The following is a 14,588-nucleotide window of genomic DNA, read 5'->3' on the forward strand; positions in this document are numbered from 1 at the left end:
CTACCAGCAAACAGCCATATCCTTCACTGCTGAAGCAATTCTCGTACGACCGGGAATCCCTATTGGGAGTGAAGTGGCTAGGTATGTACGCCCTCCACCGTCGCAGCCTATCGTACTGTGAATGGGAATTATCCCGAGGGAGGGGAAGGCAAATAGCCGGTGGTGCTGAATCCGGATCGTAAGGAAGAGTGACTTGCTCGGGCAATGGCTCGGAACGCTGACAATGAACCACCGTTTGGGGAGTGCCCCAAAGCGGTGAAACAGAAAATAACCTAGACACCGCTGCGGGGTTTGGGTAGCAGACAACCCGTCCCTGGCCATACAGACGGTGGTAAATCTGGTAGAAGAGATTCATACTACCCGGGTTTTCCTCAGTTTGGCCTTTAATTAACTTAAGTGCATCTCCCTAACTTTGATGACCTTCCATGAGTCGATACCATGTCCTCGTATATGGGGGCAGTGAAGAACATCACCTGTGCATAGGTGATGTATCCTTGTAGATTGGTTGGGGCTACACAGATACATAATATTCCCCTTTTCCATGTCCATCGCCAATAACACGCCAAGCGAAGTGAGGCCAAATATCAGACAGACGATGCGTAGCCACTCCATCATGCTCCACACCTGTAAAATAGCACTGGAGAAGGGAGGCAGGTTAGTATCCGACCTTTTACAGTAGTGGAGATGGGCTCAATTTACAGTGATGTAGGTGGACCCAAGCACTTCGCCCCTCCACTTTAACTGCTGTGGGGGTGGTAAGGAGAACTTGGAAGGGCCCGTCCCATCGCGGCTCCAACCCCTTCCTAGTCCAATTTTTGACCATTACATAACTACCGGGCTGGACTGAAAGTGAGCTAGGTACTGGGCAATGGCTCGTGAGCCGCGCGGACTTGGCCATGGAGTTCCTTGAGCACTTGCGTAAGGGCTAGAACATAGGTGGTCATTTCCTCAGTCATCTGATGAAACTGAACCCGTCTGGGAACCTGCAGGCTCCAAGGAGTTCTAAGAGGCCTGCCATAAAGAATCTCGGCGGGAGAGAGCCGGGCCGGTCCCGCAGGTGTAACCCGCTGCTGGAAGAGGGCAACGGGGAGCAACTTAAGCCATGTCAGTCCCGTGTCTGCTCTTAATTTAGCCAATTTAGTTTTGAGGGTCTGATTGTGTCTTTCAACCACCCCGGCTGCCTGTGGTCTGTAAGCACAGTGTAACTGCTGGCGTATGCCCAACTGGGAGCAAAACTCCTCGTTAATTTGTCCAATAAAATGAGGCCCATTATCAGAACTTAACTGAGCTGGTATACCGTACCGGGGAATGATTTCCCTCATCAAGACTTTAACCACAGTAGCAGCTTTACTATAGATAGTCGGATACGCCTCAACCCATCTGCTGAACACATCCACAATGACCAAAACATATTTATAACATTGACACCTTTCCAACTCAATGTAATCCATTTGGAGCGTCTCAAAGGGACCACTGGGCAACGGGGTTTGCCCCTTCCCACAAGGGATACCTTTTCCGGTGTTATATTGCTGACAAATCAAACACCGATTACTGATACTTTGGGCCAACCCCTGCATTTTAGGGTGCCACCAAGTGTCCAGCAACAAATCACTAGTCCCCCGAGCCCCACAATGAGTTGCAAAGTGTACACATTCGATGACCCATAAAGCCAGTACATCAGACATACAAGTCTGATGTGCAGGCGTGGTCCATAAAGAGGAAACAGAATCATATGTACAACCTAACCGTTTCCACATTTGTTTATCACTCTCAGGAGCGTCCTCCTGTAACCTTATGACGTCTTGGATGGTTGGCATTGGCTTGTCAGAAGCAGACACATTCATAGTAGATCGTTTAGTCTGACTTAACATTTTAGGCACCATCACTTGCTGAATTTGTGCGGCTGTGCGCGCTGCACAATCTGCTCGTTCATTACCAACGTCAACTGGGGTTGTACCATTCGTGTGGGCAGCACATTTAATAACGGAAATCTGCGCTGGCAGAAGGAGGGCCTGCAGTAGGTCATTAACTAAACCCCGGTGGGATATTTGACCACACATAATCATGTCAGGTTGTTCTGACGAAATGTCACTCAAATCGCCCCTTATTGTGGTAGTTTCCTGAATCAAGGCTAAACAGTCGTGGCCAGGTGCGTCTTCATGGACAGGGGGACCACTAAGAAAACAGGCTGGATTGATAGTGGTACAGTATTTAAATGTCAGACGTGGATTGTTCAAAAGGTATATCTCATACCTATTCTGACGAGCTGCGGTAAGATGCTGACCATTCGCCCCATATCCCTGGCATGGTACTGGTCATGGACCTGACGTGTAATATGAGGGCTTACCGAAGCTGACTGTGGCCATAAATGTGGTGATATTGTAACAAAATCGGCTGTACCTTCTTTTCCCGTGACTGTGGCTGTAACCTTGACTGGCCATTCGGTCTCAAGTAATGGCCAGTATTTGTCCTCCAACTCCCTGTTTCGTCCAGTTCTGTCATAGGCCAGGGTAACGTGATGCAGTGATAGTGGCTGTTCAATGTCTAACGTCCACCACTGGGGGGTGATAGAAATATAGCACTGTTGTCTCATCCTCCTCTTCGCTGATCCACCCACCCAAAGTCACTATATTGGAGCTCCTGCTGGTAAACTACCATTTCTGCCGCTTGTTGGGATCGCAGATCATCCTTTTTCATTACATACTCAGTCTTAACCTTTGTAACTGAGCCTCCTTCTTGGCCTACACCCTCCTTCCAGTAAAATCTGACTGCCCTTGCCATCTGGGAAGGGTCGTTCTCTGTCCAATTCATGTTATTACATTTCACAGCAGTAACCACAGAAGGTGGTAGGCAATGCATTAACATAGCACAGTATTGAGGGGAATTCTGACCATTTTGATACAGCAAATCGCCTGACTGCCCCCGGTAGATTTCATTAAAACGCCCCAGACATTCCTATGGCTCATCAATCTTCCTAGGTTTTAGGTCTAAGATAACAGAAAGATTTATGGGCCTTTGAAATGTGCTATTCAACGCATTCAAGATCTGTGTCCTTCTTTTCTCTATTTGCTCTCTTTTTTTTTAAAACTTAAAAATGTTTGAAAATTCAAATTGAATTACTGCAACTTGCAAGCTTAGCTCTGATCTCAACTCAGAACTAAATTTACAATTTGCTTAACACAAACTTGTATAACATTTACAACTTAATTATTTCTTTATCTTAACAATTTTTTCTTTTAACAAGTTTTTTTTTTCTGTTACATACACATAAGTATTAGCAAAATCAACTATCATAAGTATTAGCAAAATCAATTATCATCTTCAGATTGACACTTTTTAAAATGGTGTCCATGATCTTCTTTAAGTTTCTATTAATCTCCAGATAAAATGAGATAAACCTTATTTCAAGTAAGTAAAATTTAAGATTCTGGCAATTTCAATCAATTGCTTTCGAAAATAATAACTTTTATCAAAGAGGTGGAGAAACCCACTGGTTTCCTTTAATTAATTCAAAACGTAACTTTGCTGGTGTTCACTGACTCAAAGGAAAGGTATCCGATTACACTGCAGACTGTTATCTCAAGGCCTGAGTGAGAAGCACTGTCTGTTTTCAACTCCGCCTGCTGCTGTTAACCCTTTGAGAGACTTCTGCTTCAACCTCACAATCTCAACTAGACCTCGGAACTTTACAGTCCAAGGAGACAATTTTAGCTTAATCAACTATATATTTAAAACACTCACACATAGAGTTGAACCATCTTCAGATTTAAAAACAGTTATACTGGACTGAACCCCCATCTATTGAAGTCCCATCAGCCCCTGAACCCATATAATAGACTGAACCTTTATTATTTAAAGTCCCATCAGCCTCTGAACCCTAATAATAGACTGAACCTTTATTATTTAAAGTCACATCAGCCTCTGAACCCCGATAATAGACTGAACCTTTATTATTTAAAGTCACATCAGCCTCTGAACCCCGATAATAGACTGAACCTTTATTATTTAAAGTCCCATCAGCCCAAAACCCTAACCCAAGCCGAAACAACAATATGAAATCCCATCAATTAAAGTGCTAATCCCCAGACTGACCTGTGATTTCGTCGAGGCGGTCTTTCTGTGCCAACCGCGAGTGACCAGACTAATCAGACGATAAGAAGAGGGGAACAATCAATGCTGGTCGTTTTCCATTTCTACATTGAGGGCCCTTTGTTCCCGTCCTCCTGTTCATAATCAGTCTAATTCTGATTTCGCAGTTGGAACAGGATCGCCCAGAGAAATCCCGGTTTTCGGCACCAAATGTTGATCTCCAAATTTCTTTCTCTGTCAGTCTGGCCTCAATAAAAGTTGAGACGGATTCGCACGTAAACAGAAGTTATTTATTTAGCTTGCAAGCTTGAATCACCTTACAGAAATGTAACAGGACATCCTGCCTCTTACACTCCAGAAAACGACTGAACTAACAGACAAAGGGATCTCTGCAAAATCAGTTCAAATGGTATCAAGTTTCACATACTCGACGGACATAGGTCAGCCTATGTCCCTCCTGACCTGTTCGATCTATTCTGATTGGCTCACTTCCAATCCCTTTCTCTGGCCCCTATCAATGAAGCATCACCCTCATAGACACACCTCTTCCTGCTTTTTCCATGCGGTCTCAAATTCCTTTGTCCCTAACTGCAAAAATCAAAGTGGCTTATTTCTACATTACATTAACTAGTAACTCTAAAGTAACTATTTTATATCACATTCGTCAATTACATTGGCAATGAGGATTTTTTTCTCTCTGAGAAACCTTCACTGTTGCGAACAAGTGGCTTCTCCAGTCAGAAAGGAAAATGCCTCTCTTTGGTAAACTTGAACCCTATGAGTGAGTGGAGAAGACTGGGCTCAATACACAGAGCACATGTGTTACTTCTCCCGGGCGAATAATTTTGAGGGAGACAAAAAACTGAAAGTGATATATCTGACGGCATGTGGGGCCTCGAAATTCAGCATGGTAAAAAGTATGACCTACCCAGATGTCCTTAACTTGAAGACTTTTAACGAGTTAGTAGACTTGGCGAAAAAACGACAATGATCCAAAGCCCTCTGTTGTACTCTAACACGGCATGGGGCACTCCGGGGGAACCTGTCACCGGATTTTTGGCCAGATTACAAAAATTGGCAGAACTTTGTGAATTCAGACCATCCCTGAACAAAATGTTGCAAGATAGATTGGTAAGTAGAATAAACAACTTGACAACCCAAAAAGAAATATTGGCAGAGTCCAACCTGGATTTTAAAAAAAGATATCGAAATAGCTCTATCACTGGAAAATGCAGAAAAAGGGGCTAAGATGCTACAGAGGGTGTCAGTCAGCAATTCCTTCTGGTTAGGGGCGGGGCCTTGTGTAACTGTGCCCATTCCTCAACTGAGAGCACTTGTGCAAGTAAGCTAGCAGATCGTCCATTTACAGTATTGGAGCTCAACTCGCATCACCCGGCAGTCAAGGAAATGCAATGCCAGCTCCAAGAATGCTAGGAAACATGTTCTGGAAGGTTGCAGATGCCAGATGATGGACTATTGCAAACACTGCCAAAGGACACAGCTTAGAAAGACAAAGTTATAGGAATAGGCAAAAAGCATGCTATTCAGAGAAGACTAGTACTGGCCCATGTCACGGTATACCCAATACCAGAAACAGGGACAATGAAACTAAGCCACATCATTATGACCAAGGTCGCTCCAATAACGGTGGAACTGCTGGTAAACGGTCATCCATTGAAAATGAAGGGGCCAGGGAGCTGTGGTCTCCATTATCAGGGAACAGGCATATGATAATCTCCAAACTGATATTCAACTCTTGAGCTTAAGACACACGAATGCCAGACTAGCCATCTATACGGAGGAGCCATTACGAATGAAGGATAGCACAGTGATCCCAGTGACTTACAGGCAGCAATCAGCCTGATTCCCATTCATTGTTGTATAGGGGCAAGGACCAAGCCTATTGGGGAGAGATTAGCTCCAGTGGATCAGGCTGAACTGGCTGGTGATCCTCAGGCTGGGCGTGGGAGGACTCTGCAAAAACAGAAAGAATATTGGAACAGGCGATCAGGATTACGCGAGGCACTTCGGAGATGGCCCCAGCTGGATCCCTGGGATTATAATGGAGGAAACAGAATTGGCGTCATACAAAGTGAAGGTCCAGGATAATGTTGAAAAGAAACACTTCAGGAGCAGCGAGTCCGCCCCCAAGCAAGCCTCGCTACCGGCTGTGAGCTGCCGCTGTCAGTACCGGGCAACAGCTCGAATACATAACAGGTACACGAACTCTTGAGATGGAATCAGAGGAAGCTGGTGCCCTGTCTGAAGCGGACCCCGAAGAGGAATCCGTGTCAGTAATTCTTCATCGCTCCCTCCGGAAACAAAGACCCTCATTCAGTTCAGACCACCAGATCCAGTCCCAGCCTTGACATACCTCAAATCGATCGCCAAGCTGCGTTCTCGCAGTGTGTGTACAAGGGGAGAAATGGACTAAGGGGGAGGGGATGTTTTGGTGGCCACGAAGGACCTGGATTATCAAAGATCTTCCCATGGGCTTTGTGGAATATGAACTTCCCTATTTCGAGGTGGGAGCTCACTCAATGGAAAAATCAGCAGCAGGAGTTTAAAACCCGTTGCTTTAACCCGGGGCAGTATTTTGTAGGTCCCTGGGCTATGCGTTGATACCCGTAGCAGTGGCCTTTTACATTATGTAAATAAAGGGGTATGGTGGTGGAAGATTGGCCTTGGTGAGATTATTACACTCTCCTATCTACTATCATACCTTCTCTGATCCTGACCTGTCCACAAAACCTACGTCCTGTCCTCTTGACCCCATTCCAACAATACAACTCACCACCCACCTTTCTTCCTGGTCCCCATTCCAGATAGTATTATAAAGATTTGCTTTTCTTTCTTATGTACCATCTCTCTTTTTTCAAAGTAGCTGTCACCCAACCCTTTCCTTAAAAGAAAATCACCCGACCCCTCATCTATGCAAACTATATTTGTATTCTATTTCCAACCTCAATCCCTTTCCCAAATCTTTGAATGTTTCATCACCTCCCAAATTATACCCATCTTAATCCAACTCCATATCTGAATCTTTTCATTGGGTTTTCATATCACAATAGAAATGGCACCAATAGCCATGGAATTCTCAAGGAGTTATCCTTGGCTTTCTCCTCTTCTCTGGTACAGGCTTGGTGAAATCAGCCTCCACATGGGTACTGAAGATGCTGAGATCAATCTTTTCCATCATATCTCTGAACCGCTTCATTGCATCTCTTGTAAGACCTTTCATCAGGCATGCAGTCTTGAATGAAGCACAATTTCCTCCAATAAATTGGGAACACTGAAATTACAGTCTTTAGTCTGTCATGTGAGAGTACCCTTTAAGAAATGGGTGTTTAAGGAATGTACCTTTAAGAAATGGAGCTGCTCATGTTACTGGAGTGATGTCAGAGTGTGGGTGGAGCTGAGCTCCACTTCTGCTTTTTGAGTTTCAGTTTGAGAAAGCTTGGGTGTGTCTGTGTTCTTTCAGTGAGCTGCACTGATGTTGATCTCTGCCATGCAAAGACGATCTATGGATCATTTGGCAAACTCAGAATTGTAAAAAGGTCTCAGTGTGAATGTAAACCCTAATGTGCTCCTGTTTAGAGGTTAAGCTTTTGGATGTTAAAAGAACAGCATACAGATTACTTAGTGTTGTATTCTTTGGGGGGTGTTTTAGATTTACTGGTTGCTAAGATGTTCACTGTTTGTTTTAGAAAGGTTAACTTGAGTTCATAGAATAAACATTGTTTTGTTTTAAAAACCACTGATCCATTTTCTGCTGTACCATACCTGTAGAGTAAGCCGTGTGCTCCCCATACCACAATCTATTAAAAGTTGTGGGTCAGGTGAACTCCATGATACACTTTGGGATTCTCTAAACCCTGACCCATAACAATTGGGGGCTCGAGGGGGATAAAAGTCTATCTATTGGATTGGCTTAGTGAACTTAAAGACAGTGAGGGGTGAGCATATTGTGGTTGCTTTTCCGGTGTAGTATTTTAGTTTAAGTGGGGAGTGTGTTGTAGACAATGGCTCTTTCAGAGGCTCAGACGTTTTTGGGGGTGGAGACGGTCACACGCAGTACCTTACGGACAGAGACTAAAAGCAGACTGTTAGATTTGGCAAAAACATTGCAGTTAACATTACCTGACAAAATGTGAAAAGATGAGGTAATTATGGCGATAAGCATTTAAAGCTGCCTGAGATGCAGTTTGAGTCATTGGAAATGGCAAAAATTCAGTTACAAATTAAACAAATGGAACATGAGAAATAATGAAAGCAGCTTGAATACGAAAGAGAGAGAGCGGAAAAAGAAAGAGAGAGAGAGGAAAATGAAAAGGAGAGAGAAGAAAGGAGAAAAGAAAGAATGCCCTTGCAGAACAAAAAGAAAGAGAAAGGGAGATACAGATCAGGGCAAAAGATAAAGAGAGAGAGTTTGAACTTCAGAAAATGGCCATGAAACATGACAGTCAGTTACAATTGGCAGACGTAAAGGGAAACGTACAGTTGGATGATAGTGATGAGGATAGTAAGAAAGAGCGTCATAGTCGAAGGCTTGGTGGGAATCTATTTAAATATGTCCAAGCATTGCCAAGGTTTGACGAGAAGGAGGTAGAAGCCTTTTTCATTTCATTTGAGAAGGTAGCAAAACAAATGAAATGGCCACAGGACATGTGGGTATTACTGATTCAAACAAAGCTGGTAGGTAGAGCTAGTGAAGTGTTTGCATCGCTACCAGAGGAGGTATCTGGGATGTATGAGGAGGTGAAAAAATCCATCTTGGGTGCATATGAACTGGTGCCTGATGCTTACAGACAAAGGTTTAAAAATTTAAGGAAAGAATTTGGTCAAACATACATGGAGTTTGAAAGGCTCAAACAGAGTAATTTTGATAGGTGGATAATAGCTTTGAAAATAGACCAAACATATGAAGCTCTCAGAGAAATTATACTTTTCAATTCCTGATGCAGTGAGAACTCATGGAAGAACAGAGGGTTAAAACTGCGAGGTTAGCAGCAGAAATGGCAGATGATTATGAATTAGTTCATAAATTAAAGCTTGGTTTCCGACATCAGTTTCAGCCTGTGAGGGATAGAAACTGGGGACATGAGAAATACTCAAGTGGTAAAGGTAAAGGTGATCTGATGGGAGATAATAAGGAGAGTGTACCTCAGATTAAAAAGGAAATCCAGGAGGGTGGAAAAGAAATGAAAAGTTTCAAATGTTTTCACTGTAATAAACTAGGCCATGTAAAGTCACAGTTTTGGTCGTTGAAGAAAAGCACTGGGAAGGCTGATGTGGTAAAACAGGATAAGCCAGTGGGGTTTGTTAAAGTGGTAAAGGAAAGCCCAAGTGAAGAAAGGGAGGTGCGAAAGATTGTACAGCCTGATCAAGAGGTGATGGATACGAAGGTGCCAGATCTCTTTAAAGAATTTACTTGTGTGGGTAAAGTTTACTCATGTGTATCAGGAGGAGCAGGTAAAGAAGTCACAATTTTAAGAGATACGGGAGCTAGTCAATCTTTAATGGTAAGAGATGAGGGGTTATGTAGTTTGGGAAGAATGTTGTCAGAAAAGGTGATACCACGTGGAATTCAGGGTGGGAGGAATAGTGTTCAATTATATAAGGTAAGATTGGATAGTCCAGTGAAGAGTGGTGAAGTGGTAGTAGGAGTAATAGAGAAACTATCTTGTCCAGGAATACAGTTTATCTTGGGTAATGATATAGCTGGATCGCAGGTGGGAGTGATGCCTACTGTGGTTGATAAGCCAGTGGAAAATCAGACAACTGAAGTGTTGAAAGACGAATATCCTGGGATTTTTCCGGATTGTGTAGGAACAAGGTTGCAAAGTCACAGGTTAAGACGAGGAGAAATCAAAGAGTGAAGATGACGTTGAAGTGCAATTGTCAGAAACGATTTTTGATCAGATGGTTGAAAAAGAACAAGAACAGGTGGAGGATGAGGCGGATATTTTTACTTCCGGAAAATTGGCGGAATTGCAACAAAAAGATCTAGAAATAAAACGGATGTATCAGAAAGCATACACCGAAGAGGAATCTGAGTGTATACTAGAGTGTTATTACCGTAAAAGTGATGTCTTGATGAGAAAATGGAGACCTTTACATATGCAGGCGGATGAAAAGTGGGCAGAAGTTCATCAAGTAGTATTGCCAGTAGGGTACAGAAAGGAGGTGTTGCGAGTTGCACATGAGGTACCAGTGGGAGGTCATTTGGGGATAAGGAAAACTCAAGCTAAAATCCAGAAACATTTTTATTGGCCTGGACTACATAAAGATGTAGTAAAATTTTGTCAATCATGTCACACATGTCAAGTGATAGGGAAACCTTAAGCAGTGATAAAACCAGCGCCCTTAATACCCATTCCAGCATTTGAGGAACCTTTTACAAGGGTTCTAATTGATTACGTAGGACCGCTTCCTAAAACAAAAAGTGGGAATCAATATCTTTTAACTATAATGGATGTGTCTGCTAGGTTTCCAGAGGCCATTCCAGTTCATAATTACAGCTAAAAAGATTGTGGAGGAATTACTTAAATTCTTTACGTGATGTGGACTACCCACAGAAATACAATCGGATCAAGGATCAAATTTTATCTCGAGGTTATTCAAAGAAGTAATGGATAGCTTAGGAATAAAACAATTTAAATCAACTGCATACCATCCAGAATCGCAGGGAGCGTTAGAAAAGTGGCATCAGACATTAAAGACAATGGTGAGGGCTTATTGTCAAGATTATCCAGAGGATTGGGATAAAGGAATTCCATTCGTACTGTTTGCAATGAGGGATGCTCCTAATGAGTCAACCAAATTTAGTCCTTTTGAACTAATTTTTGGTCATGAGGTAAGAGGACCACTTAAATTGATTAAGGAGAAATTGGTGGGTGAGAAATCGGAAATTACATTATTGGATTACGTGTCAAATTTTAGGGAACGATTAAGTAGAGCAGGTGAATTGGCTAGACAACATTTAAAAGTTGCACAAAATGTGATGAAACGGGTCGCGATCAAGAAATCCAAAGTTCGTAGTTTTGCCAGTGGAGATAAAGTTTTAGTGTTGTTATCAGTGGGAGGTGAACCTTTTAAAAGCAAGGTTTTGTGGACCGTATCAAATTGAAAGGAAATTAAGTGAGGTGAATTATGTGGTAAAGACACCAGATAGAAGGAAGACTCACCTTCTTTGAAAGGGAAGGAGAGAAAAAGGAGGAGGTTTTAATGATTCTAACTCAAAGTGACGAAACAAATCCAGATGACTGTGAATTTGATATACCTCAAATTAAATTGGAAAATGAGGATGTTCTTAAAAATTGGGATAAATTGTTGAGTTATCATCCAGAGGAAAAACAAACTAACCTGAAAGAGTTATTGATATCACATGGGCAAGTTTGTGGAGATAAATTGGGAAGTACTAAAATGGCTATACATGATGTAGATGTGGGAAATGCTGTTCCAATCAAACAACATCCATACAGACTCAACCCTTTAAAATTGGCACAGGTTAACAAAGAGATTGAGAATATGCTTAAAAATGACATAATTGAAGTGGGTTGCAGCCAATGGAGCTCACCCATAGTGATGGTACCTAAACCAGACAGTACCCCTGGTTCTGTGTGGACTATAGAAAGATTAATGCAGTTACAAGAACGGACTCTTATCCTAGCCCACGTTTGGAGGATTGCATTGAGAAAGTGGAACAATCAGCTTTCATTTCCAAATTGGATTTACTTAAAGGTTACTGGCAGGTACCTTTATCCGAAAGGGCGAAGGAGATTTCAGCATTTGTGATTCCAGATGGTATATACCAATTCAAAGTTTGCCATTTGGCAGGAAAAACGCCTCAGCCACATTTCAACGGTTAACTAACACAGTCGTTTCAGGATTACCCAATTGTGCGGTATACATCGACGATCTGGTAATTTTCAGTCAGACATGGAAAGAACATTTAAAACATCTGATGGAGTTATTCGAACGACTTCAGGAGGAGGGTTTGGTGATAAACCTAGCCAAATGTGAATTTATTAAAGCCCGAATCACTTTCCTTGAGGAGTTTTCGATACCCTCAAGACAAAGGGAAATAATGCGATTTCTTGGCATGAGTGGATTTGATCGAACATTTGTGCAAAAGTTTTGTTGTGTGATTGCTCCACTGATGGACCTGCTGAAGAACCGTCACAAAGTTCAATGGACAGCGGACTTTCAACAGGCATTTGACTGCCTGAAAACTGTGATAACCAATGCTCCTGTGTTGGAGAATTGCAAGGAACTCTATGATCAGATTAAACTAAATTATCTGACTTCAAAGAGAAATGTCGAGGCATAGAGAAATGGATGGATCGTGCAGAGACCTTCTTGTTCAAAGCGACGGTCAATCGAGACGAATTTCAGTTGGAGGAAGAAGGAAAAAAATGGACTATATTATTGTACCTGTTTGCGTGTTTTGTTTTTTTGAAACGAAAAGTATATTTACTGTGTGCATTTCTTAAAGGATGGTGAAAAGGTGAAAAATGAAACCATCTTGAAGTTGATGGTTTATTTATTTTTTCTTGGGGGGGGGGTGTCATGTGAGAGTACTCTTTAAGAAATGGGTGTTTAAGAAATGTACCTTTAAGAAATGGAGCTGCTCAGGTTACTGGAGTGATGTCAGAATGTGGGTGGAGCTGAGCTCCACTTCTGCTTTTTGAGTTTCAGTTTGAGAAAGCTTGGGTGTGTCTGTGTTCTTTCAGTGAGCTGCACTGTTGTTGATCTCTGCCACGCAAAGACTATCTATGGATCATTTGGCGAACTCAGAATTGTAAAAAGGTCTCAGTGTTGAATGTAAACTCTAATGTGCTCCTGTTTAGAGGTTGTTAAGTTTTGGGATGTTAAAAGAGCAGCAAACAGATTACTTAGTGTTGTATTCTTTGGGGGTGTATTTGATTTACTGGTTGCTAAGACATTCACTGTTTGTTTTAGAAAGGTTCACTTGAGTTCATAGAATAAATATTGTTTTGTTTTAAAAACCACTGGTCCATTTGGGATTCTCTAAACCCTGACCCATAACAAGTCGTTACTATAAACGCTTTATCCCTACGCCTGAATTTGTATCCTTCCCTGATCATTGACTTAGAACTGATTTAACAACAAGCTGATCTTCCAACCCCATAAACTCTCCATCCTGAGGACTGCCTACTTACACCATCATAACATTGCCCATCTCAATCCATCTGCAACTGAAACACTCGTCCCTGTATTTCTCACCTCCAAGTTGGATTACCCAATGCCCTCCGGGCTGACCTCCCAATCTCAATGTTCTGTAAGCTTCAATCAAAAAATTCTCTTCCTTATACCTTGCATCACACCAAGCCATATTCACCATCACATTTGTCCTTGCTGATCTGCATTGGTTTCTAATATCTCCACTTTAAAACTTTGTATTGAATATCTCTTTGTGACTTCTGCGGTAACCACTTCCAGCCTTCCCATTCTCCAAAAAGGTTTTCCTTTTGTTCAACTCTAGTCTCTTATGTATTCCCTTTCCTGTTTGCCCACATTGGTGACCATGCCTTAAACATTCATCTACCTTTAAAACTCTCCTTGAAATCTATCATTTTTACTAACCCTCTGCATTTCTCCATTTTCATCTCTACATTTATTATTGTCTGATTGTATTTCTGTGAACTCCCTTGTAACGTTTTTCTATGTTAAATGCACTATACAAATGTAGCTTATGGTCTTTCAGAATGTTCGCAAGCTGATTTGCGTTAAATGGGGTAACAAAAATATGGAGAAATACTTTTACACGTTGAAGATATTTGAGTTAAAAACTTTTTCTTCCTCATCAGATTGGTCAGCCATGTTGTTAGCTGGTGGATGTGCTGGCATGACTTACTGGACATTGGCAACTCCAATGGATGTCATGAAATCCCGAATGCAGATGGATGGCATGGGACAGCAGAGATATAGCGGCGTACTGAACTGTATCAGTGAAAGTTTCAGACAGGAGGGAACAAGAGTTTTCTTCAAGGGGTTGAGCTTGAACTGTGTCCGTGCATTTCCTGTCAATGGACTGACATTTGTAATTTATGAAACTGTGCTGGCATTCCTCAAAAAAATAAACTTAAAGGATTGATGAGGTTCAAGAATCCCAGGAGGCAGTTTATATTTTTATCTAGATAACTTGCTGGTTTAAAAAATGATTTTAAAATGAATAAGAAATTAATTTTATTTCACAAAGTATATTTGGAACTATGGTATTTGGAGAAATGTTACTTTGAATGTAATTTTATCAGCAATGATTCTTATTGGATACATCCACGGGCACCTTGCTGTCTTGTGAAAATCAGGGCATCAGCTACAACTATTTACGTGGCCTTGTGGACTCTGCTAGAGGATTGGTTATTGTTGCCCTCCATGTCCCCCTCTAGATTGCACATTTACTTGCCAATAAAACCCTTCCCTCCATGAGCTTATTGTGGACTATCACACTGACATCATGCCCCTTTATGGAG

At 42.0% G+C, this 14,588-nt stretch overlaps 1 protein-coding gene across 5 annotated transcripts in view; it reads left to right on the top strand.

Annotated features, from left to right (window-relative positions):
- The window catches only part of slc25a47b (solute carrier family 25 member 47b), a 100,530-nt gene extending 86,316 nt beyond the window's left edge, over window positions 1-14,214 (top strand). For all 5 annotated transcript variants that reach the window (XM_072490644.1, XM_072490621.1, XM_072490652.1 and 2 more), the window contains one exon: window positions 13,923-14,214. In XM_072490644.1, the coding sequence (XP_072346745.1) occupies window positions 13,923-14,043 (121 nt within the window). In that variant the 3' untranslated portion in view covers window positions 14,044-14,214. The remainder of the gene's footprint in view (window positions 1-13,922) is intronic.
- Window positions 14,215-14,588: the final 374 nt, after the last annotated feature.

This window comes from Scyliorhinus torazame, chromosome 2 (assembly GCF_047496885.1).
Source record: "Scyliorhinus torazame isolate Kashiwa2021f chromosome 2, sScyTor2.1, whole genome shotgun sequence".
NCBI lineage: Eukaryota > Metazoa > Chordata > Chondrichthyes > Carcharhiniformes > Scyliorhinidae > Scyliorhinus > Scyliorhinus torazame.